This window comes from Panthera pardus, unplaced genomic scaffold (genome assembly GCF_024362965.1).
Source record: "Panthera pardus isolate Hobbes unplaced genomic scaffold, ASM2436296v1 HiC_scaffold_8, whole genome shotgun sequence".
Classification (NCBI taxonomy): domain Eukaryota; kingdom Metazoa; phylum Chordata; class Mammalia; order Carnivora; family Felidae; genus Panthera; species Panthera pardus.
In genome coordinates, this window is record NW_026527013.1 from 1,082,429 (window position 1) to 1,107,776 (window position 25,348).

The following is a 25,348-nucleotide window of genomic DNA, read 5'->3' on the forward strand; positions in this document are numbered from 1 at the left end:
ACCCCTGTCAGAGCAGCAACCTCCCCACTCCCTCTTCCTAGGAAGCCTGGTCTGCACACCCTCCTTGGCCTTTGAGGGTGGGCGGGGGGTGGGGTGGGGACTGGTAAACCTTTTATTCATTCACTCAACAAACACCCAGCCCGTACCCAGTGGTTAATGAGAAGGACCCAGGGGACCCCATTCCCTCCCTGCAGCCCCAAGAGCCTCACTGGCCAGCTGAAAGTTTGCACCCCTCCTCTGGGTCTCCCTGGGGGGCTCGTTATGCTCTGGGGAAAGGGAACGACACCACACAGAAACAGAAATGGCCCTGCACCATTTATTTGGAAAGTTACTTGTTTACAGAAGAGGTGGGAGAAAGTCAAATGGTCAGAACAGCCTCAGGGGGACACAACAGTGGCCGGGGCCCCGACTCAGTCACCACTCCCCAGTGAGGGCCCCTCAGGATCTGGAGGGCACCCAGTCCTCGGCAGCGCTGGCCCAGGGTGCTTCGGGGGTAGAGGCTGCCGTGTCCTCAGCCTGGGACCTGCCCTCTTGGCCTTTAGCAGAAGCCAAAGTGGGAGTGGCAGGGGCCCTCCTCCAAAAGCCCTCCTGCCTCCACACATAGGGCGCCCCCCACCTGCCCCTCCACAGGCTCATCTCTGGCTACACTTTGCGTCTTAAATGGACTAACCGTGGAGACCTCAACACCCCCAAGAGGCACAAGTGACAGGCCGAGTCCATCACTGAGCCCCGTGCACACAAGCACCTCCCGGGAGCAGCGGGCCGGCACTTGGGGAGCGGGCAGGTGGCCACCCTCCCCTATCCGCGTTAGCTCCTCAGACACAGCACGGTGGCTCTCCAGGTCTCCTCGCTCCCCGCCCCACGGATAAGCAAGACGGCCAGCCAAGCCAGCTCCGCTCACAGGACTGGGTCACCACCTCCACCATCACAGAGCCCCAAGGGGGCCAGAAGCGTGACGGGCCCAGGGACCGCAGGAGATGGTTTTCGGGAAGACGAACAAGGTTCTATTTCTGCTTCCCCAATTAGGGGCAGACCGGACCCTGGGGGCAGCTGAGTGTGGAGCCTCACCAGGCACCAAGAACACCACCAGACGCCAGGAGATCTAAAATCCATACAAACATTTATTCTGTTCCTGCCTCGGGTCAGGGGACCAGGGGTCAGGGCCCTAGGGGGGCTGCAGGCCTTTACAGACAGCCCCTCGGGGGGGAGGGCGGGGCTCCAGCAGGAAGACAGGGTCCAGAGGCTGGTGGGCCCTGGAGGGGTCCCAAAGGCGAGGCCCTGGGGGGGTGGCGGGGGGGCTGGCTTCGTTCCCAGAGGTCACGGAGTCCAGGTGGGTTTGGGGAGGCCAGTTTCCACCCGCTCGGCCCGGGCCGGACTGGACTCTCCGTCCTGGTGGCTGCCAAGGTGCCGGCTTCTGGCCCCCTGACTTCTCCCCCCCCCCCCCCTCCCCCGCCCCCAACGGGGAAGGCAGCACCAGGGTCTTCCTTTTCCGGTGGGGAAAGACAACTGTGCGAATTGCCAGGTTTAAATTACAAATAATAAAAATAACAATACAAAATAAAAAAAGACAACCCCTGTCTCAAACACACCCGTGAAAAGCCTGCCCGGCAGGAGAAGGGGCAGGGGCGGGAGGCCTGGCTGCCAGGGACTCCGCAGGGCCCTCTGGGTGCCGGGTGGGGTCTGTCCCGGTCCCGTCTGGGAATGAGCAGCAGTCTCTGGAGGACAGAGTGGGGGGGGTGGGGGGAGAGGCGGGGGCGGCGCAAGGGGGCCACGTCGGGGGGGGGTGGTGTCAGGGCTCCAGGTGGTCTCGGCTTGGGGCTCTTGTGCCGCCGGCTCGTCCCGCTCTCTCTGTTTCCATGTCTCGGCGACGTGGACAGGGTTAGCTCTCGAGATTTATTGCACTGTTTTGGAAGAGGCCTGGGGTAGAGGCCGGGCCGGGGCTGCGGGAGAGGCGGGCAGGCGGCGGTCACCGCTTGGTCTTGGCGTCTTCTCGGATCTTCCAGATCACCAGGTGCATGCAGGCGCTGGCGTCCTCGCTGGAGCTGTGCCCGTCCACTGCGGGGCGGATGGACGCGTCAGAGTGGCTGCGCCCCCGGGGCCCGGCCGCCGCTCCCGCCCCCCGCCCCCCGCCGGCCGCTCACCGTTGTCCTGGATGATCCGTCTGAGGTAGTCAGCCATGAGGTTCCGCAGGGAGCGCTTGTAGGGGAGGCCCAGGCGGTGCGGGAAGAGCACGGACGTGTCCACCACGGTGCTGTGAATGACCTGTGGGCGGGCGGGCGGGCGGGCAGAGACCACGGGTCCAGGGCCCCGGGAGGGCCAGGGTAGGAAGGTGCCTGGGGCTCAGACCCGCCCCCACAGCTCCCACTGCCCCCCCCCCCACGGAGGGCACCAGGCCCAGGACCCCCGGGAGTGGGCAGTACCTTCAAGGCCAGCAGGTCGCTCTCTAGGCTGTGTCCGATGAGGACGGTGTCGGCGCTGAACATGCTCAGCAGGACGGCCTGGACATCCCGGAGCGAGATGCTCGTGTCCACAAGGTCAGCCTCAGTGACCCCTGAAAACCTGGTGTGGGCGGAGCGGGGAGCCTGAAGGTAGCCAGGGAGGGAGGCGGGGTGCCCGCTCCTGGGGGGGGCTGGGGGGGGGGGGCGGGCGCGGCCACACCTGGTGTTGTAGTCGACGATCTCGTTGTCCGGCTTGACAAAGGTGTCGTAGACCACCCGCATGTCTGTGTCCACCACCGTGACACGCGTCAGCTCCAGGCCATACGTGGTGTAGGACTGCGGGGCCGAGAGGGCTCCCGTGACCGTGCGCCCCGCCCCGCACCCAGCGCTCTCAGGACGAGGCCGCTGGTCCCCGAGCCCTCTGGCCGGCATTCCAGTACCCAGCAAGGGCCGTGTCATACGGCACGCAGCGTGGGCTGAGGAGTGAGGTCAGAGCGTCTACTTGGCTGGAGGTGGGGGGGGGGGTGGCGGTGGGGGAGCCCTCTCTCAGAAGCTGCCGGCAAGGCCTCGAGGAGGCACAACGGACGCAGCCCGGCACACGGCGCGGGCAGGGCGGGGGGGGGGGGGGGGGGGGGCATTGGCAGGATCCCCCTTCTGCTCCCGGCTCCTCCCTCTACCTGCTCTCTATCCTAAGACCCCCCACCCCCACCCCCACCTCAAAGCTGTGGGCGCAGCAGCGGGACGACCACCGAACAGAACACCCACGGCAGCCAGCTCACCATTTCACAGTCAAGGGCATAAACGCCCGGGTGAGCATCTTCCGAAAGCTCTTTATCAAAAGTTTTCACAAAGCCTTCCAGGTTCTCCTTCCGGCCGTCCTGCACGTGTTGCTGAGGGGAGGGGAGGGGAGGGGAGGGTGGGTGAGGGCGGCAGGCTCGAGGGGCCAGGCTGGTGCCGGGCTTTCTCCGATCGAAGGACAGAAACGGGGGATCAGGGGGCCGGCCCGGGTTGCACCTCATTTCCAGGCAGGCTGGGGGCCCTTCCCGAGATGAGGGAGTATCGGCGGGCCCAGGAGACCTACCTTGGCGACCTGACAGCCGGCAGAGCCGATGGCAGCCGAGCAGCACGTGTACTGAGTCTCCCAGCCGCCAGCCACTGGAAGGGAGGTGGCAGCGGTCAGGGCCGAGCCTCCCCCGTGCCCCAGGCACAGCCCCGACACCCGCTGTGCTGGGGCGGGGCGGGGGGGGGGGGGGCTCACCTCGGTTCCGGCGGAGCCGCCCCCAATGGTAGTAACACTCCTCTTCGCGCACGCAGCGGCCGGATGAGGACACGAGGTACTCGGTGCCACAGCGGCAGCAGATTCTACAGGCGGCTACGGGGCGGGAGGGGAAGCATCAGGCCCTGTCGCGCCCTGTCCCCACGCAGCCCTCCCGGAGCCACCGTCTCCCTACCCCTCCTCGAGCACAGGTGGTGCTGAAGGCCACTCACAGTCCTTGGGCTTCTTGTCCTCGGCCGTGAAGATGACAGCGCCCCCCGGCCGCTCGGGGTGAGGGAAGGGGTAGCCGTTCTCCTTGAGCTGGTCCTCGGTGAGCAGGTATTCCTTGAGGCGGCCATACAGGGCGGCCCCTGGGGACAGCGGGCATAGGTGGTCAGCCCACAGGGAGGCCAGGACAGCCGTGGCGGGGGAGACAGGAGCTCGGCCACGGCAGCCACTGCTGGGCCCCCAGGTGGCCCGGGGGGAGAGGGGGGGGTGGAGGGGTAGGCAGGTCACCTTTCAGATCCTCCACCCGGGGGCTGCTCGGGCGGCTGAGTGAGAAGCTGGTTTTGGTGGCCAACTTGCCCCCCAGCACCATCTCGTGGGACACAACCCTCCGGCCGCTGGTTTCTGGAAGGGGGAGGGGTAAAAACTACACTCAGTCTCCTTCGTCCCTCCCAAGTGCACCCTCCCCCTCCGTACTGCCCTGTCCCCTGGCCTGCTCCTCGCCAGAGGCCTGACCTCCTGTGACCTCAACTCTTCTGGGACGGGCTGCAGGTGGCCTGGAAGTCCCGGGCCTCCTGGGGCCCCTGGAACCTGCCCAGGGGGAGCTGTGGGGGGTGGAGGGGCCGGGGCCAAGGCAAGAGCAGGAGAGCCGGGAGGCCTGCAGACGGACACGGCAGCGTGCCCGCGAGAGGCAGTCCTGAAACGTCCTCCCCGTCCCCACCCCGAGCTTAACGCACAGAGCGGGCCCCACCGAGCTCCGCCTCTGAAGAGGCCGCCCCATTAGCTGGTGGCCTTCGGCTCGAGAGACCCGGCTCTCTAAGGAGCGTGGTCAACAGCGAGAAGAGGCTGCTCTGAGGGCACGGCACCAAGCCGTCTCCGACAGAGGCCCGACAAGCGGCAGCCTGCACCCGCCACCAGCGTTCCCCGCAGGCTTTCGTCCCCGTCTGCCCCCCCAGCCCCGGGAGCGGCAGAGAGCTGGCGGCTGGGGTCCCCGCCCCACCGCTCCCACAGCCCGGGTGGGGAGCAGCCCCAGCACGTCGGGGGAGCCCGTGGCCCTCTGCTAGAGGCGCAGACCCGGATCTCGCAGATGTGACACCCTGGCCGCCCCGCCCCGATTTACTGTTGAGACCAGGTGTGGGGCTGGGGACCAGGCCCCGGAGCTTCTTGAGGGTATTCACAGCTACGTTCAGATAGATGTTCTTGCTGGGGCTGCGGTCGTAGGCCACCTTCTCCTCGTTCAGCGCCTGAAGACACACACCACAGCCCTGTGGCCCTGTGCTCGGGGGAGTGGAAGGTCCCGGCCCCTCGGCCTAGGACCTGGCCACCCCTACACACACCCCAGCCCGCTGTCCCCCCAGCCGGCCCGCGGCCACCTCCCAGGGTCACGCACCTTCTCTACGGCTTCCTGGTTTGAAGAGCAGAATTTGAGACACTCCTCAATAAACAGGTTGAGATACCGTTGGCGGATGACCGTGGGGACTTTGCCCCCAAACTCTTTTGGGATAATGGGCTTCTTTAAACTCTAGAGAAGACAGACCCATCAGAGACGGCCTGTACCGTGCCTGGTCCCCTGACGTGTATCGCAGAACCCACGGGACACCGCACACGCAGGGTGGACCCTGCTGGGAACTCTGGGCTTCGGGGCCTGAGAGAGCTCATCCCTGGCTCACTGAGGCCAGCACAGCCACGGCAGGGTTGGCCAAAGGGGAAACTGAGGGCAGGCGTGGCGGGGGGGGCGGGGGAGGGGGTACATGGCAGCGTGCCCGCTGCTCAGTGTCTATGAACTGAAGCCGCCCTGGGCGAGGGGAGTCGGTTAGCAAAGGCAGCAGAGGGAGCCGGAAGGGGAGGAGCACCCACGCGGCACAGGGGCGTCGGCAAGCCAGGCGCCCAGGTTCCCGCGGCAGGGGACCCGGGGGGGCGGGCGCTCACCTGTAAAGACGGGCTGTGGGCAACACGCTTGGGGGTGACGGTGGCGGTGGTCTTGGACGCCATGCCGGACAGCGTGCGCGCCTTCAGGGGCTGGCCGCCCGGTTCGGGGCCATTGGGAGGCTGGCCGCTGCTGGCGGCGAGGGTCCTCTTGGCACCTGTGGGGGCTGGCGGGGCACAGGGGACGTGAGAGCAGGAAGAGAGCACACCCATGACCGAGCTGCACAGCACCCAGCAGCCGCGGTCGTTCAGCGTCAGCAGGACGTGCATCTCGGAGCACAGGGGGACGGGCCGGGCTGTGGGGCACGGGCTACGGAATGACATCAGGCTCTATGTGCGTTCGGGCAAGTCCATCGAGAAGGGGGGAACGCAAATGGGGCTTCGGAGGCCGGCTCAGGCAACGTCTCCGCCGGGGCGGCCCGGCGAGTGGCAGGGCGCGTGGGAAGCCTCTGCCACATGCTCCGGCCCCCGACTCCGAGGCATTGACCTTTGAGGGAGGAAAGGCCCTCGCTCCTGGGCTGCGGACCAGAGGGTACAGGATGCCCCCGGCCCAGTCACTGTGACCGGCGGGGCCGGCCCTCCGCTGCCTGTGTGTTCTGCCTCTCCCTTTGATGAGGTCACAAACCAAACAGTCTCCCGCCTCCCCGGGGAGGAGGGCACCCGCCTGCCGGGCTGTTTCCGAGGGCTCCGGGGAGGCGGCGGGGGCCGGAGACCGGGGTGCGGGTGTGCGCACGCGCCTGCACGGGGCTTCTGTGCCGACAAAAGAACGGGAGCGGATGAGGAGAGCACGGGGCCCGGGCCCCCGGCCTCTTGGAGGGACCGTGGCACCACAAGCCGGCCGCGGCCCATCCCACGCCAGGGCCGGCCTCTGCAGAGCGGGCGGAAAACGCGCGCTCTTCCGGAACGGAAAGACAGCTCTTAGGTTCATTTACACACGGACTGTTTGTGCGGCACCCGGGGTGTGCATGGGGAGGAAAGCCAGCACGAGGCATCGGAGGGGACTCCTGAACTTGGGGTGACCCCCTGCAGCTCGGGAAGGTTGCCACCGTGTCTAAGGATGCCGGGCCATCTGCGAGTTAATGCCACCCCAAGTGTGTCTGGTGATGACTGTGGCAAGGACTGTCCCGAGCCATGGAGGATGACCCAGGGGACCCGGTCACGTGCAGAAGGGGTGGGATGACGAGAGAGTCCGCGTCCCAGGATCCACACGGTTCGGGGTGCTCTCCTGTCCCTGCAGCTAAACCACGACTGAAGATCCACAGTGCACACTTCTTGCCCTCAAGTTCTAACTCGGGAGCCCTGGGGAGGGGAAGGAGCAGAAGCCAGACAGTTTACCCGAAAGCAGGGAGAGGCAGGGGAGGGCTGTGGAGGACTACCTCGTGGGGCCCACCCTTCAGGCTCTGGTGACTCCAGGGAGTATCTGAACCAGCAGCAAGGACGCCACCCCGTGCCCCCCGAGGCTGGCCAGATGGCAGGGGGCCTCTACAACCCGAGAGAAGCTGAATGTGCATCCGAACGAGGCCTCCCGGTGGCCGAGCAGCCAGGGGCCCCCCCACATCCCCCAGCTGCAGACGCCAGCGAGTGTCCTGCCGGTCGGACCACGCAGGTCTGACCGGACCCTCAGACAAGACCAAGCGGGGGAAGCACCCACAAGACAGAAGGAAACACAGCCCCGGGGGCCTCCAGACCAGCTGGCTCAACTCAACCAAGCTGAGCGCCTCCGGGGCCACAGCCTCGCTGACCCCAGCCCCACAGACCACCGAGGCCAGCCCCCCCCGTTCCCGGGATCACGGTGTAGAGCCCGGTGCCCCCACTCAGGAGCCCGGGGGAGGCAAGGACAAAAAGACCAGGCAGGCAGGGACAGAGTGGAAGTCACAGGGAGATCCCTGGGTCGGGGCCTCAGAGGGAGGCAGGAAGCCGGCACAACAGACTCTCTGGGTCTGTTAGACAGACAAGGGGTGGGAAGAAGGCACCCCGCACACCCTCCACAGCCAGCCCCCGGCTACCAACACCAAGGCCGGGAAAGGCCCGGAGCCGCCGGGCACTGCATCAGGCCTGAGTTAGCCTGCTGCTAACAGTGGAGGGAAACTTTTATCCCCATTCCACAGACCAGCACACTGAGGCCCCAGCTGGGCCCTGTTGGAGTTCAACATCGCTGGCAGAAGCAGAGCCTGGCCTTGGGCTCCTGTCACACCCCCGAGCCCCTGTGCCCCGGGACTCACCTGCAGCCAGGCGGGGGTTGGGGACGTGGGCGATCCTCCTCTTCTCGCCGGGGGCCGAGATGTGGACGGAGGACGACGGCTTCTCGGCCGGCTGCTGGGTGGCCTGGAGCCAGGCGGCGGAGTCCCTCTGGGCCTGCTGGGCCCGCCGGTAGCACACCTCCTGGGCGGTGGGAGGCCGGGCAGGGGGCGCTGGGCCTCTCCTCCCGGGCTCTGCCTGGGTGATGACAAATTCCCGGGGGGGTCTGTATGCTGGGAGCACCCAGAGCAGGCCACACGGGGCAAAAGGCTGACGGTAGGGCCACAGACAGGAAGGCAGGGGCTCCGGGGCCGGGGCCAGGCACGCGGCCCCGGCGCCCTCCTCTGAGTGCTCAGATACCCTGGCAGGAACCAGCCAGCTCCACGCATTGGCCCTCAAACTCATGTTGCCTCGCTGTCCCAGGGCACCTCGGCTGCCCTGCTCTCTTGGCTCCTGGCCTCGGAATGCCTAGGCCCTGCCCTTGGCCCTGATATAGGCGCGGCGTGGGTGGGACTCATTAGGCCCCTGATTGGATTGGCACGCTAATCCAATCCCACTTGACTCCTTTTCTCTGGCCTTCAGCTTAGCCAGGGGAAGGGTCTGGTGATAGAATCCACCAGAGCTCCCAGGTGCTTGGCAGAGAGCCCGGTCCTCTGCCCCAGCCTTCCCTCTGCCACCGACAGCTGTTTCTCTCTTCGGGGTGGGATCCAGCTCTGCAAGGTCGGGCCACCGGTCCAAGATCACACAGCACAGCTCACAGCCAGCAGTTCCCCCCCCGACCCCGTGCCCCTCCGTGCCCCGCGCCACCCACCCCCCCGGCACCGAACCGAAGACTGGAGGTGGGCTCCAAGCACGTCTCTGCCACCACGTGGGGAGTGCCAGGCACGTGCCTGCCAGAGGAAGCCGTCAGCAGAGGCCGGGGGCCTTCTCTCTCCCACCGGCCTCCCCTCAGGGCCCAGCAGTGGACTTTACCTCCTTGCCTTGCTTGGAGAGATGAGAAATCCTCCGCTTCTGCCCCGGGAACAGAGTGGTGAGGCCCGAATGGCCCTGGGCTTCGACCTTCTCTTCCTTGGGAGGCTGCAACACACATTCAATCCTCGATGAGGTTCCTCCCTCAGACCTCACCCCCACACCAGCGCGGCGACTCCTCTACCCTCCCCGCTGCGAATATGTAACTCAGAAAGGACACGGAGAGTGAGGTGGGAAAGCGGGGAACAGTCAAGGGAGGGCCTACCGGGTCTGGAAACACGATGTGGGGCTCTCACCCCCAACCGGGAGGCGTGCTCTGCCCACTCACAGATGGGGAAACCCCAGTGCTGGCCAGTCCTGCACGCGACTCCCGCAGACGCACCCAGCCCGAGTGTGACCCAGGCCCCGGCCAAGGTGGTCTCGGGCCCAAACCACTGCCTCCTGCTCCCCTCCCTCGCCAGCTCACACGGGGCAACTCAGAAATGTGGGAAGAGAGAGAAAAAATCTGAACAGCAACACCTCAAAGGTCTGTGAACAGAGCAGAGCACTAAAGGACCAAGCAGGCGGCCCGATCTCGTGCCACGCACAGAAGCTGCAGGTTTCTGAGCAGGGACTAGCCCCTCTGGCTTTGTTCAAAGCAAGCACCCTCTGGTGGCAGGACGTGGGCACACTGGAGTTTGGGGGGTGGGGGAGGAGAGTGAGAGGAGAGGGAGGGGGGAGGGAAGGAGTGGAAAAGAGGTTGGGAAAGGAGGAGGAGGAGGAGAAAAGGGAGGGAAGTGGGGAGGGGAGGACGAGAGGAGTAGCCTGGGGAAAGTGGAGAGAGGGAGGCAGGTGGAGGGGGGATGAGAGGGGCACAGGGGGAGGGAGGGAGGCAGAGGGAAGGGAAGTGGAGAAAGGGGGGAAAGGAGAGGGAAGTGGGGGGGAGGGGAAGAGAGACCGTGGGAAGGAGGGGGGGCGGGAGATGAAGGGCGAAGGAGAGGGGAGCTGCCCCCCCCCAACAACTCTGCCCGGTCTCCCTGGTTTCCGGGCCTCAGTGGCCACGGGCCCTGCCTGGGGGACCTGGCGCTCTGTTTCCGGACAAGGTGCAGGGGCAGCAGGGCGCCAGCAGGGGCTCCTGGACAGGGAGGGAGGGGAGCACCCCCCCAGCAGGGCGCACCTGCCGGGCCTGCCGGCCTCTGTCCTCTGTCTTGACACTGGTGGACTCATTGAAGATGCGCAGACACTCCTCCAGGGGGTCGGAGTCAAAGTCGACCTCCTTCTCCAAAGCTGAGTAGTCCACATCCCCGCCGGCCCCGGAGGAGGAGGAGGAGGAGGAGGAAGAGGAGGAGGGGGAGGGGGAGGGGGGGGCAGGGGCGGGGGCAGGACAGGGGGGCTGCGGGGCCTTGAGGCGCTTGCGTGGCCCCTGAGCGGGGGAGCAGCCCAGGCTGTGGTCCGGGTCCGGGTCCGAGTCCGAGTCCGAGTCCGAGCTGAGGCAGGGCAGGGCGGGGGGTGCCGCGGGCCCCGGGCCCAGGCCCTCATCCTCACTCTCGTCCCCAAAGAGGTCCGCGTGGCTCAGCGCCCGCTTCTGCAGCTTGGGGGCGTCCCGGGAGGCACCCTCGTCCAGCGAGCGGGCCTTCCGCTCGGCCAGCTTCCCCGGCGGCGTCTTCCCGCCCGTCCTGCTTGGCAGCTGGTGGGCACCCCCACGGTCGGGCCGGCTGTTCCCTGAGCTGGCCACCGGGGTGGCCAAAGATGGCTTTTTCTTGGTCCCTTCGGGCTGCCTGGCCCTGTGCCGGGGGCTGCCGGCCCGCGCGCCCCGCCGGTCTGCACAGGGCTTCCCGGCAGGCCGCCCCTGCTCTCCGTCTTTACCCCGGTCCTTCCTCCGGACACCGTCCTTGCGGCCAGGGGCGGGCAGGGCCCCGCCTCTCTTCTTCTTGGGTCTCCCCTCCTTGGGGCCGCTGGGGTCCTGCGAGGCCCTGGCCGGGGAGCCAGGCTTGGCCCCGGGCTCCGCACCGGGACCCTTGGGGGGCTGCCCGAGGTCCTCGACGTCATACTGCACGGCCATCTCCTTGGTCTCGCGCAGGCTGCCCTCCTCGGTCTCCTGGACCTCCCTGGAGGCCGGCTTCCCGGGGGCCTTGCCCTCGGGGCCCGCCTGGGCTCGCGGGGGGCTCGTGGTGACCGGCCCATCACCCGGAGCGGCGGCGTCGTCATCCGAGTCTGAGAACCTGGCATCGCAGCCGGCAAAGGGGTCGCAGGGCTTCTTGAGGGCAGGCGTGTACGGCTCGCTACCCCGGGAGCCCCGGGGCCGCTTGGGGGCCCTGTCGTCTTTGGAGCTGGTCCTGCTGAGCAGCCGGGCAGAGAAGTTGGACAGAGGGTCATACTCCAGGTCCGTGGACGGCTTGGAGTCATCCACCACGTACTTGCCGCTGGGGACGGGGCGGCTGTACCGCTGGGGCTGGCTCACGGCCTTGGGCACGTACTCCAAGGCGCCGCCAGCCCCTCCGCCGTGGCCCTGAGCGCGATCCACGGCCAGCGAGTACTTGCCGGCCGCCTCGGCGGCGGTGGCCAGGGGAGTGGGCTGGTAGCCGGCATCGGGGCTCAACAGGCCCGGGCGGCCGCCGGGGTTGTAATCGAAGGACAGCGGGAAGGCGTCCTCGTCCAGGCCCGCGGCGGGACTAGCGGCGGGGCCTCGGGGCGCCACGGCAGGGGCCTCGGCCGAGCGGTGCTCGCGGGCCGTCTCCAGGAGCTCCTGGTAGCGCCGCTGCTCCAGCTCTACCTCCGAGCGCACCGCCTCGATGGCCTGGTTGACCAGCTCCAGCTCCAGGATGTCCGAGCGGGGCTCCCCCCCGCTGCCCAGGGCGCCATTCTCCCTCTGCACGGGGGGCTTGGGCAGCTCGGGGTTGTACGGGTCATATCCAAGCCCTGAAACGGGAAGCGGGAGAAAACGGCAGTGAGCAGGCCCCCCGAAGAAGCCGCAGCCACGCGGGCCAACGTCGGGCCACAGCCTCAACCCGGGCGTCGCCCCGGAGGGCCGCCGGGGAAGAGCAGAGAAGCAGAACCAACTGGGGGCGGGGCCTCTGGCAAAGCCCTAGGGAGGCCGCCCGGCCAGGAGGCAGGACAGGGGCCGGGCCCCCGGGGGCACGGCCACTCGTCCACAGGCCTCCCGGCATGGGGTGGGGCAGTGGCGACCTCACAGACTGGACAAGTAGCTCCAGGAGCTGGAGTGAGAACGGGAGTCCCACGGACCTGGCCCACACCGAAGCCACGGCGTGCTGCCTCCTACGGACGGGAGCCGGGAGGGTGTGCGCGGAAAGCTGGCCGGCCAGGCAGGGAGCAGCCACGGCCCTCGCCCACCTCCCCTGGGTCAGGGCCACCCCAGAGGTGTCACCTCTAGGGCTCTGTCCCACAAACTTGCTCCCCGCAGTTACGTCCACGGGGCCGTGCACGCGCCAGGAGAGCACGGAGCCACCGAGGGGCCCACCGTCAGGGAGCACGGAGTCACGAAGGACACCCACACGCGATTGTGAGGGGACAGGAAAAGCAGAATGCTGTCCGTGCTGCGGCCCCACGGAGCAAAGCGGAAAAAAGCATTTACATTCACATCGCATTCTGAGAACACCAAGTAGGGTGGAGAGCAAGCCAGCGGCCACCTCAACCCACGAGCCTGGGATCCAGAGTCGGACCCCAACCGGTTGAGCCACCCAGGCGCCCCACCTTACGTCCTTTTACCGTTTCTATCAGTCTGAACAGTCATGCCCGCCCCCCCCACCCCCACCCCCACCCCGAGGCGGCTGTGAGACAGACAATCCTGCTTCTGTTCCAGGTTCCAGGGCATGGTCTACGAGACCAGCACGACCAGTGCCACCAACGTCGGCACGAAACCCACCAGAGACTCTCCCTCATGGACAGAGGTGCGGAAATTCTCCATAAAATGTGACCAAATGAAGCCCACCGTTCCAAGAAAGGGACAATACACCAGATTCAAGTTCGCCGTGTTGACGTATTCCAGAATTCAGAGACTTTGTTAGAAATCCCATCTAAAGCGTACAATGTGCTTTAAAAAAACCTAGCGTAACGTACAAACTTTTCAAACCACTAAGCAGTATGCCTGAAGGTAACGTAACAGTGTAGGTCAACTATACTCACAAACTTAAAAGACCTTATCGGAGATAATTCTACACCATCACCGAAGAATATGTCAATAGATCCGATGCCCTGTGGTTGACCGTGTGGCAGCGACTCTCCCCTGGAACCTCCAGAAAGGACCAGCCCTGCCCACACCTGGATGTAGCCCGGTGAGACCTATTTTGCACCTCTGACCTCTTCAGGTAAGGAAATCTTGTGTTGTTTTCAGGCCCCGGGTGGTGGTGCCGGCCACGGCTACCGTGGCCCCAGGAAACTCGACAAAGGAAAGGAAACCAAACCGTGTGGCTGCCTGCCTGCCTTCAGGGGACAGGGAGCTTTGCAGGGGACAGCGCTGGGGCTGGGGCCGCCTGGGGCCCGAGGGAGGGAAGAGACTGCGGCCTGTGGCTTGCCTTTTGCCTTGGAGCCCACATCTTAAGTCGTACTCGGGAGAAAAGGAGCGGACAGAAATGCTTCAGACACAGACAGGGAGGCAAAACCAGAGCCGGCGGGGGGGGGGGGTGGGGGGGTGGGCAGCCACTCCATGCCCCCCACCTCATGGCTGAAAACTAGAGGGTACGGGGGAGGGAGACTGGGGGCAGGGCGCACAGCGGCCCCTGGTAAGAGGTGGAGGGACCACCCAGAGGGGGGCCTCCCTCCCAGCCCACCTTGACCCCCCAACCAGTCCAAAGGCACCAATGGGAGACCCGCCCCAGCCTAACGACCCCTGAGTGAACAGAGGGAAGACAGTGCCCTGCCCTCTCCTCCCCGCAGAAGTCCTGGCTGCCAGCAGAGCGGAAGCGCCCAGACCAGCCACAAGCTGGGGGGCACTTACTGGGCACGTCCACCAGGGGCTTGGAGGGGCTGGACTGGCGGGTCTCAAGGGGCCTCCGGCCCAGCCCACCTCACTCCCCACGCTGCCCTCCTTTGGCTAAGAGCCCTCCCCCTGGTGGGGGAGATGGGAGTTAGGGTCCACCTAGCGGCAATGCCCCTCCCCCAGGGGCCGGTCAGGGAGGCACCGATGGGGGTCTTTTCCCTACCCTTCCCCAGGGAAAAGGGCTACAAACAATGCAGGGCAGCCAGGGGCCCCTTAGCCTGGTTCCAAGTAATGAAGCCACTTTACATTTTGAAAGGAAGGGTTTCCCCCCAAGGGAGGGAGAGAGGAGGCCCCACAAAGAGCCTGAGGCCACCTCAGCTCTGGGGAACCGGAGGCAGACAGGCCAGGAGGGAGGCCGTCTCGTTTTCCACCTTGGAGCCCATACTGGCATTGTCAGGGCAGTCACACCGGCTCGCTCCACCCTCTCTAGCCTCCAAGCACCCTGGCCTCTCAACCGGGAAGGGGCGAGTGCACTTGGGGTCTCAGCAGCTCAGACTCTGAAGGGGGTGCAGCCCCCGGCTGAGCCCAGTCCAAGCACCCAGCCCCTTGGTATGTGCCCTGCCAACACAGGGCGCGTTCAGCCCCAGCTGGAGGCTGCCTTCAAAACCACAAAGCAAAAAGCAACACCCTCAGTGGGCCTAAGAAGGTCAAGGCCAAGAGCCTGCCCCTGTGGGGCTTCTGGTTCCCCACTGGTCCTGTAAGTTTTCATCAATAGCCTGAGGGTCTCTAGACAGGTCTAGGAACTTTGAGTGCGGCTGCCAGGAGCTCTGTTACAACCTCGTGGCACAGGGAGCCCAGAGTTCAGTCCCTGCAGGCAGGCGCCCGCTGAGCCCCAGCCAAGGCTACTTGAGGCTTGGGGGAGGGGAGAGCAAAAGCTACCTGTTCCAGGCACGTGGCCCCTGCCCCGCCCTGCTTCGGAGGGCCGGGTCCCTGGCACAGCCTGTGGGAACTGGAGGAGCTCCCCAAGAAAATGTTTTGCAAGCCGCGGGGTGCCCTGGGGGCAGTGCCCACCCGCCTGCGGGAGCACAGCCGAAGGCTCTGGGCAGGTGGCACCTTGCGAGGCCGGCCCTCAGGGCACCGTGGAAGGCGTCTTCCAATGATGAGGGGGTTGATCCGGACGGGAGCCAAGAGCGCTCCCGTGGGGGTTTGCCCCTGGAAAAGCAAGATCATTTGGGCTGATTTTTGGAAAAGGAAAGTCACCAAATGCCTCTTCCCACCCCTGCCGCCAGCCCACACAGGCCAAGTCTTCCCCTGGCGGTGCCTGAGCCTCGGTTCTGTGCCCTCGGAGGCCACGCGTCCACCAGACCTGCCCTGCTGAAGGACAGAGCCGCCCTCCTCTGGCTCTCCCGGCCGTGGAGGCCCGACACCCTCTCTGACCACCAGCCTCTAGGACAGGCTTCCAGGCCTGCTTCCCCATCCCCACAAGGAAAGGCCAGACCCCCGCTTTCCAGGGCTGTGGGTCACTGAGTGCAAGAGCCCATTGGGGCTGGGTCAAGGCTCGCTATGGAGACCGCACGGGGCTGAGAGAACAGCAGGATAGGGCAGCCGGCCCCAGTCACTCCGACCCTTCCCCCTGCCGGGAGACACCCAATTCTGGCCGCACCCGCGCCTCTGTGCCTCACTCCGCTCTGGACAACAGCGCGCAGCCTGCCGTCCACAACGCACGCGGACTCGACGAGACAGCCAAGCACGGAGGCCACACTGGGGGAGGTCCGTGAGCCCCACCGTGAACTTCAGGCACGGACAGAGCCCTCCTTCCACAGATAAGGAGCCGGAGTCTTGGCCAGCCTAGCTGCCAGCCCCGCCCAGCTGGAGAGGTCTGACCCCAGAGCCTGGGTCCTCTCCCCCCTCCGGAAAGGGGAGCCGGCGCTGCCTTCTGAAGGGCTGGCCGTCGCCGCTCCCCTCCTTCTACTCGGCCCAAGGTCCAAACCCGATAAGCACACAGCGCACAGCGGTCCCACCCCGGCTTTGAGCTCGGATAAGCCATCAGCGGGGCTCTCCTCCAACCCGGCTGGCGGTGGCGGTGGCGGAGACAGCCGGCTGACCCCGCACGGGGGCACAGGAGGAGACGGTCCCTACAGCACCAGAGATAAGCAGGACACATTGGCTGCTTGTGTGGGGCCTAAGTGGAGACAGTAAACCCAGCCACGTTCTGAGGACTCCATAGGGCGCGAGCCCTCGCAGAGAGGGCGGACATCCCCAGAAGACCACGGTGGCAGAAAGGACACTGGCTGTCGGCCAGCCCTGGCGGGCTCGGCTGGAATGCAGGGTGGATAACCAACGGGGGCACAGCGGTTCTGAGCGCTCACCACCCCTATGGGGGGCAGGGCAGTCCCCAGGTCCTCAGAGGGGCTGGCTGTCACTACTCCCCTCCAGGCCCAGAGGCCCTGTTCCCGGGGCCCCCCACACCCCACTCCTGGACATCCAAGTGCCCCACTGGACAGAGCAGGAGCCTGAAGCCCAGGGAAAAAGTACCTGGCCACTCACTCATTCCGGAGCAGAGGGCAGAGGGCAGAGGCCTGTGGCTGCCTGTGGCACCCCGGACACGCAGCAAGAGAACTGTGACAGCCAACAGAAGCAGGTGTTTGGGAGTGCACGTGAGGGACACCCGGGCTGTGCCTGGGGAGCGGGGCCTGGGGTCCACCTCCACCTTGGGCTGACGACACTGGACGGCCCGACCCCTGGACGGCCTCCCCTCACTGCCCTCTGCCCCCTGGAGCCTCCCCTCAGCTCTGAAGCCCCCAGCCCAGAAGCAAGCTCGAGGCGAGGGCCCCAGGCACACCTGGGAATACCGGTCGCTCGGCACTCCGCGCTCTCCCCAGGGCCTGATCCTGGGAGGACCAGGACAGCAGTACCCACGTGGAGTCGCGGAGTCTAAATACGACGGGGCTCAACCATGCTGCAAAAACACAGGGAAGCATACGGCACAGGCCAAAAAAACCAAGAGAACCCAGAAATCCCTAAAGAGCACAAAAACGCAACAGAACGGCACCCTCGAAGGACTAGGCCGCACTGGCAACGACGGGCCTCCCAGGGGTGCAGCTGACCGTGGCCCGTTCTCTGCGGCGCCCCCTCTGCTCCTGCGGCCGGGCCACCACGAGCATGGAACACCGCGGCCCCCCTTCTGCCCTCACAGCCAGTCCGCGGCAGGCGCAGATCACTTTCAGGGTCCGAACACACGATCTCAGCACTTCTCTCGCTCTGGCCCTGGTGCGTTTCCAACACGCTGGCCAGTGGATGTTCCTGGGGTCACCTTCCTCCACAACACAGGTTCCTGGGAGGTCCTGGGAGGCCTGGAACGTGGAACAGTGTGCTCGGGATGCTCCAGGTGAAGCTGGCAGGGAAGGAAGGCCATGCCCGTCACGGCCATTCCTGGAACGTGGGTTCAAGACACAGGGGGAGCCGGCTGTGGCCCCTACGAGCCCACACACCAACATCACCCATCAGCATCAGCGGCTTCTATTACTTGACCCCCCAGGAAGGTGCTGGGCCGGGGGGGAAGGGGGGGGTTGGGGAGGCGGGGAGTGGGGAGTGATGAGGACAGATTTCCCAGGTGGGCCAGCCCCTCCCCCACCCACATATTTGGACAGCTTCCTGCCCAGAGCCCGACGGACTGTCTCAGCGGCTCCTCCAGGCAGCCCTCCGAGACTGTCCCTGCAGAAGAGGTGGGACTCAGCTGCTTGGGCAGGCCTGTGCTCATGGGTGCGTGGGGATGGGAGCCCCAGAGCTTCTGGGCCCTGTCTCCTGAAACAGCACCCACATTCCTGCTCTTTGAGGGCCCTCTGGGCCACTCCGCTGGAGAAGAGCACACAGGTCTCCCAGGGTCAACTAGGACACACAGGGACGAGCTTCACCCGGATGTGCCTGGAGTGGAAGCGGTCCCAGTGCTACCCGGACACGCCCTCCCCGTTACCTCCTGGGCTTTGCCTCCCCCTGTCCCCTGCACCCACCCCCACCTCCCAGTCTGTGGGGCGGACTCCCAGACCACAGCAGGACTCAGGGGCCCGTGCGGGAGGAGTCAGAATCAGTGTCACAACACTGACCCCTGCTGGAGCCGCCGGGGATGGCGGCGATGCTGGCGGGCAGCCTCCCCTCCCCCGCCCCAGTTCCCCCCAAAACCACAGGACAGAAGATTCCAGGCCTTTCACTGCACTGTCTCCCAGTCCCAACCAGGGATTACCATCTGCCCACCCCTGTTTCCAGCCGCCAGGCAAACTTCTACTCACCCTTCAAAACCCAGTTCGGCAACCACTTGCTTGGGGACACCCGCCCGATGTCCCTGCAACCTGCAGTTCCCCCAGACCCCAGCCCCTATCTGTGCTGGACACCAATCCTTTGCTTCCACGGTGCCCCATCCTGGTCCACAGGTATGTACTGAATTCAGATCCATGCGGAAGAGCCCTTGCAGGGTCCTGGGGCTAGCTCCCGATTTTACAGAAGACACCCAAGACCCAGCTATACCTGCCTGTGTACGCACGTGTCCAGGCCAAGCCCCACCCCCAGAGCTGGGCCCCCCATCAGCCTCCCACCCTGTTCTCCAGCAAACTACAGCAAAAGCAGGTTCCCCCAGGTGCTCCACGTGGCCGTTTCCAGAAACCTGCAGCGCCTGGGGGGCCGCCAGACCAGAGGCCCTCACACGCCGAGCACACGTGCCCGCTCCCTCAAAAGGCACAAGCCAACGGCAGAAACCCTGGAGGACGCAGCTATCGCGAAGGAGGAGAGCGGTGGCCAGGAGGCGTCTCCCTGATTCCCCGGCAGTCCGCCCGGGGGGCTCCAGGCTCCGGGGAGCCCCATGCCTCCTACCCGCTGCCCATCTGCTTCTTAGCGCCCGGCTGTTCGTCGTGCACATCACACCGACCGGTCTGCCCACTGCACACGCACACGGAGCAGAAAGAATCCCCGTGCGCACACCCCTCGACAGCCCCACGGGTTATTCTGCAAAGGGGATACGGGCTGCAGAGGGGGAGAACGTGCCTGCAGCTCTGTCCGCCGAGGGCCCGTGTCATTACTCGCTGCACGGAAGGGATAACTGAGGCCCAGGCGGTACCGCTGACCTGCTGGAGGCCCCCGGCCAGACGGGCTCTCTGCACAACAGAAAGCGGAGCCAGGAACGCCCTCATTCGGGGCCGCGCACCCCCGCCTTGGCCGCACCTCCTCCCCGAAGCCCCTGGAGAACCCCGCGCAGCCAGCCCCACGCGGGGGCTGGGTGCTCAGCACCACGGGGAGGGGCGCCCCCACCCGCTCCACGCCAGGAGCTCCTCCGAACCGACAAGCACAGACCTCCCCAGACACCACTCCGAGTCCCCCGGGGGCAGGGTCACAGGGCCATCAGCAGCTTTATGTGCAGACACAGCGATAGGCGTGTGGCTCCAGACCGGCTCGGGGTGCGAAGGCAGGTTTTTTAAGGCTCCTCAGGCATCCAGAGGACTGCCAGGTGTGGAAAGCTGGGGACTCGGTCCCAGGACGGCCCCTCTCCTCACTGGGGCTGCGGAGCCTCGGAAAACACGATCCGACGTCACCAGTGCAGCAGGGTCACAGCTACGTGAAAGGACAGCAGGCCTCCTCCAGCTCAGGCCAGGCGGAGCACCGCAAGCCAGGAGGCACGGATTTGCAGCAATTTCCACGTGTTTCTTCGGATTTTTGGGGATCGTCCAATGTTTTTAAAACAAACGTTACCCAAGTCCTGAAAAGAAGTGCTCTGAACAGAGGTAACGTGCAGGCTTCACCGGCTGGGACTCCGCCCCTGAAACCACAGGCAGGGCGCACCCGGGGGCCCAGAAAACCCCCACATCTCTCCTCTAATGCCATCCTCACAGAAAACCAGCAACGGCACAGCAGAAGCACCACCAAGGGTACCAACGGCTTCTCCCGTGGGAGGCCTGCGCGGCTGGGCCCCTGGGGGCTGCGGCATCTGGGGAGCGGCAGGGGCTGAAGTTGAAAAACAAAGTAAAGTGGCTGCAGTGAGAATCAGCCTATGACCAAGGGATACTGGGTGACACCGGGGAACGTCTGTTGTCACTGCAGCTGGGGTAGGTCGTTGTCACGACCGGGGGCGCCCAGCACACCCCCCACGGCAGGCCTGGCCCCGAGGACGGGGGACTACTATTCCTCCAACCAGCTTGAGAGCTCCCACCCAGACCCTGCAGGACGCCCAACTCAAGCCCACGTGCCCACCAGCGAGCAAACGGTGCAGGGTCCTTGCTCGGCCCGGCCAGGCCTCCAGACACCAGGCTCTGCTGGGGTTCTCCCGCGGCCTCAGGGCACAGAAACGGTCACGGCGCTGACGGGCTGGACGCAGGAAAGCACACTTCCGTGGTGGGGGGAGTCGCCCCCTGAAACCCACCGGCACCCCGCCCACAGAGGAAGCAGCAGAGGGGCAGCGTGGCCACGCCTCGGGGGCTGCCTGTTCGTTGAGGCCGTGCCCTTCCTGTCCCGAGTCCGCTCGCGGAGGAAACAGAACCCACCCTCTGCTGGGAGGCATTATTTCTCTGGCTCCAGCCCCCTCCTCTGCAGGACTCTGTGGGCTCAGAGCTGCCCTACAGAAGCGGTGCTCGCTCTCGGGGCTCCAGACCACGCAGGGCCTTCAAGGGCTTAGATGTGAAGCCCAGGGGCAGGGCTGCCCCGAGAGCCGCCGCCCCTGCCACGGCCGTGACCGCTCCTGCCTTCCAGCCTGTCCTCAGGTTTCGTGTTCAGGTGTCACAATTCTGTGTCTCCCAAGCCTCGCTGTGACCTGCCGGCCCCAGGGCAGAGCGCAGAGCGCTGAGCCTGACACACCGTGGGTGCCCAGGCGTGTGCGAGCCACGCAGGTGCTGGGCAGCAGAAACTGGAGGAAGGTGGTGCGTGGGGCGAGGGCCTGACTGCCCAAACTCAATCCCATAACCCCACTTACCGGCCACGTGCACACAGGAGAGTGGCTTCCCATCTCTGGGCCTCAGTTTCCTCATCTGTAAAATGGGGACAATCATCCCTACCATTCAGAGTCATAGAGAGCCTGCCCAAGTGCGTGCTGCCGAAACTGGGCAATATCACACCGAAGTTCGGAGGTGGGGATCCTGAATCCCACACTGGGAGGCACGGGGCTGGAGCCGAAGGTCTGGAAGGAACAGGATCCCTGCCCCGGCCCCTCACGGGCCTCAGACTCTGCCAAAAGTCTCAGGCACCCAGCGGCCCAAGACTGGAGGTGCTGGGCCTCACGGGGACCCCAACGTCCCTCCTGCAGGCTGCGTCCACCAAGCACCTTAGCAACGCTGTTGCTTAAAAATGAGTCCAAGCAAAGCTGGCCCAGCCCACCCTGGCAAGAGCGCCTCCCTGTGCACATCTGGACCGCTGCGGCCTCTTCCGACCCACAGGAAACCGAGCTTGTCAAAATCTGGAGCAGGGGGAAGCTGAAAGGGAGGGAAAGGACTAGGCACACACTCTCCCCTGGCGTCCTCACAGGGCAGCGACCCCAGAAGCATGCCACGGAGAAGGAAACAGAGGGTCAGAGGGGCTGCACGGCAAGGAAGAGGCTGAGCTGGGATTTGGCCCTGCCCCTCTGCAGGAGAAGCGGCGCCACCAGAAAGCAGGCTTCCCTCCCCTCCCTCCCCTCCCTCCCTTCCCTGCAAAAAGAAAATGCAGACCCACCATGGAAAGGGGTAGACGGCTGCATTTTTCCCCTATAGCAAGTGGGGCACACAGGACTTCCTCACCAAACAGGCTCCTAGAAATGATCCTTTAGGAAACTCACTGGCCATTCTTGACGTAGAAAGAAATCTGAAAAGTGACTTACCACGGGAGGGACACACGAGGACAGAAATCAACACCCCAGAACGGAAGGCTGGAAGGCAACACGCAGACTTGGGGCCAAGTCAGAACGTCAGGGGCATAAGGGAGTGGGCCGGCCCTCTCTGGACTCACCCAGAGGAACCCAAAACCCAGGGGGCTCTTTGCAAAGCAAGGCGTATGACACCAAGAGGCAAACAAATGGAGTCAAGAAACCGCGCCTCCACACATCAGCGGGGCGCTGACTCCCAGATGCCTCCAACGTGCTGTCCGCCACCTTCCTGGCCCCCACGAGAGACGGGAGTGATAATGACCCGATGCTGAGGTACCAGGGGGCACCTCTGTTTTGTCTTCTCAACAGGTTCCTGACGGCGGCGCCCGTGGCTCGCAGCTCTGAATGCCCCGTGCCCAGAATAGGTGGGGAGCCAGGCAATGAACGCTCGCATCTGGCTGTCTGCAAACCGTCAGCTGCAGGTGCGGGGGGCTAAACAAATTCGTGCGAGAAATTAAAAAAACCCTCCTATTCTTTCCTTGGCAAAATGGGAAAACAGGCCTATTATTTAATCCCAGCCGGCCCACTCCTCTTTCGAAGACGGTTCTGAAATAAAAGACATTTTTCCTGGGGAAAGACAGAGAGGGAATTTGAAATTGAGGCTGAATGAGGGAGTCTGGGTCTGATGGAAAGGGAGAGCCAGTCCTGAAGGACAGAGATCACCAGCGGGAGCCTGAGTTTCCCTCAGAAGGAATGACACCACTTAATCCTCCCTCCAAGCCTTTCCCTGCGATGTCCTCCTTCCCCACCCCGCCCCGCCCCGTTCTTAAAGTCTCCGCTGAAATCCCACACCTCCTACAAGAAGAGCTCCCAGCTTTCACCAAACTCTGCCATGACAATGACAATCACCGCGAGGATACGACGTGCAGCCCGCTAACATTCTCTGCCCAACCGAAAGAAGGTCATTTCCTGGGAGCCCATCCGCCCTCCCGTCCCAGTCCCTCGGGTTTGGCTTACTCCCTGTCCAGCTGCGTCTGACACAGGGCTCGACACACAGTAGGTGCTCCTAAGACCCTCCCGACCCCACTACTGGAGGCGCGGAGGGGGAACGCAACGCAGCAGCAAACAAGAGCTGCCACAGCACCTGGGGTTGGGGGCGCGGCGGGGATGGTCACCCCAGCGAGAAACTCGGGTGCGAGTAAAGGCAGGGGAGTCCTGGGCCTGCGGACCAGTGTCAGCCGCGCTCGTTTCCCGAGCCCCGTGCTCAGGGTTCGGCCTGCGCTATAGCTCACTGCACCCTCGCGACAGCTCTAGGACGGCATGCCCCCTCACGGTTACACCGTACGCTCATGGAAACGGAGGCTCGCACAGATGCCGCGACTTGCACCGGGCCCCGGGGTGGGTGGTCCCGGTCCCGGCTGGCGAGACGACGCCCACCAGCGTCCGGAGAGGGGTCTGGGCCGAGAACGGAGGAGCCGGGAAAGTCCCAGCCGTGGAGTCTAGCCCCGGGTCGGGGAGCCAAGCCCAGGTCGGGCATTACCTGCCGCGGGGGGCGCCGCTCCACCGCCGACCAGCGCGCCGGGGCCCCGGGCCCCGCGGTGCCGGAAGTGGCAGTAGGGCCGCCGGCAGGGCCCCCCGGGCGCCCCAGCCCAGTAGGGGCAGTCGATGGCCCGGAAGAAACCGGTGGAGCGTAGCATGGTCCGTCCCGAAGCGGGACCCCGGCCCGGAGCCGCCCGGGCCCCCGGGCCGCTCACTGGCGCCGCGGTCGCCGCCGCCCGCGCCTCACGGACCCCGCTGCCGCCATCTTGCTCCGAGGCCCCCGCAGGCCCCCGGGACGCCGCCGCAAGGGACCCCGGGAGCGGCTGCCCGCAGCGCGCCTGATCAGAAACTCCAGCCCTTGAGGAACCGAGGCGCTTCGCGGACCCGTGGGCAGGGACAGGTGGCCGCGGGAGGAGGGACGGAGGGTGCGGGCGGCCCCGCCTGCGGCCTTCAGGGGCTTCGCCGGCGCCGCCGCCCGGCCCTGAGCTATGGCAGCAAAGCCATCTTGAGCCCGAGGCCCCGACGGCGCCTGGGCTGTCTACTGCGCGCCTGATCAAAAAACAACAACAACAACAACAACAACAACGAAGTCCGTCAGGACCAGCTGTCATGCATTTGCTATTAATTTGCGTTTTAGGAACACGTTGCCCTGAAGTGCCCCCTGCTGGACGAGGCGAGCCCTACAGGCGCGTCTTGTGCCTGGGAACCTGCTCCGTTTACCCCTAAAGCTTACCTCCGCCCCGGTGTGCAGCCGACTTGAGTCAATGAGTGCTTCCTTTCTCCCCGCAGGACTCTTGTCCCGGACCCACAAGAATCCCGTTCTCACTCATTCATGTGTTCACATAAAACCGCGTGCCGAGTGTATACCAAGATCTACCCTAGATGCTACCTTGACCTGGACAAATGAGGGATATGGTGGGGAGGGGAGGGTCCCTGGAGCCTGGAGGGTTAGGCCAACATCTTAATGAAAAATTGTAAGAATGCGGCTCCTGGCTGGCTCAGTCGGTGGAGCGAGTGACTCTTGATCTCAGGGTCCTGAGTTCAAGTTCATATATATATATATGAACACACACAGTATATATATGTATGTATATATATATATGTGTATATATATATATATATATATATGTATATATATATATGCACACACACATAAGTATATAAACTTATATATAGTATATATGTAAACATATTTATAATCCATACTATGTATGTTGGTGGGATTATAAAACGGTGCAGCCAAAATAGTATGGTCGTTCCTCAAAAAGTTTAAAATGGAGCTACCCTGTGATACAGCAATCTCACTTCGGGTTGTATATCCAAAAGAATGGAAAGAAGAATCCTGAAGAGGTATTTGTACACCCCTGTTCACAGCAGCATAATTCGCAACAGCCAAGAGATGGGAAGAGCCCTTATCTATCAACAGGTGAGTGGGCACACAAAATGTGGATTGTCCATGTAATGAAATGTTGTTATTCAGCCTGAAGAAGAAAGGACGTCCTGCCACCTGCCACCACGTGGACGGACCCGGAGGACACTGTGCAGAGTGACAGAAGCCAGACACAGAAGGGCAACATCCTGTGTGACCCAGCTCACAGGGGGTCCCCTGGAGGAGCCCCGTCCACAGAGACAGAGTAGATGGTGGGAGCCCAGGAGAGGCCAGGGGACAGGGAGTCGGTGCTTCATGGGGACTGAGTCTCAGTTTGGGGAGATGGAAAGTTCTGGAGATGGATGGTGGGGGTGGCTGCACAGCAGTGTGCATTTGCTTAATGCCAGTGAACTGTACTCTCGCAAGTGGTTAAAAGGGAACGTTTTGTTACGTATTTTTACCGCAATTACAAATTAATTGACTAAGAAGGACAGTAATGGAGAGCAGGTGGGGTGGAGAGGGTCAGAGACGACTCTCCAGAGGACACGATCTGATTTTTGTCCGAAGTCTGTCTGGTGGCTGGTCAGTGGGCCCTGAGGGCGGAGAGCCCTTGCCTCTTTGGCCAGATCACCGAGAGCCCCTGGTTTCAAACGCAGTAAGC

The 25,348-nt window shown here is 64.5% G+C and overlaps 1 protein-coding gene and 1 long non-coding RNA gene across 3 annotated transcripts; both read right to left on the reverse strand.

The window, feature by feature from the left end:
* Positions 1-1,103: 1,103 nt before the first annotated feature.
* On the reverse strand, positions 1,104-23,618 carry REXO1 (RNA exonuclease 1 homolog). Its single transcript, XM_053897062.1, has 16 exons — positions 23,320-23,618; positions 10,208-11,949; positions 9,055-9,159; positions 8,067-8,280; positions 5,848-6,011; positions 5,309-5,440; positions 5,039-5,162; positions 4,210-4,323; positions 3,927-4,064; positions 3,697-3,810; positions 3,520-3,593; positions 3,218-3,328; positions 2,659-2,774; positions 2,421-2,559; positions 2,142-2,262; positions 1,104-2,055 (listed from the first exon to the last, which is right to left on the reverse strand). The coding sequence occupies exons 1-16, from the start codon at positions 23,474-23,476 to the stop codon at positions 1,967-1,969; spliced, it is 3,654 nt and encodes a 1,217-aa protein (XP_053753037.1). The 5' UTR covers positions 23,477-23,618; the 3' UTR covers positions 1,104-1,966.
* LOC128775507 (uncharacterized) lies at positions 19,344-21,599 on the reverse strand. 2 transcript variants are annotated; one of them, XR_008420212.1, is made up of 2 exons: positions 20,916-21,599; positions 19,344-19,954 (listed from the first exon to the last, which is right to left on the reverse strand). It is a non-coding gene; the product is annotated as an uncharacterized LOC128775507 (long non-coding RNA). The 2 variants fall into 2 exon arrangements; XR_008420211.1 differs by having other exon boundaries at positions 20,201-21,599.
* Positions 23,619-25,348: the final 1,730 nt, after the last annotated feature.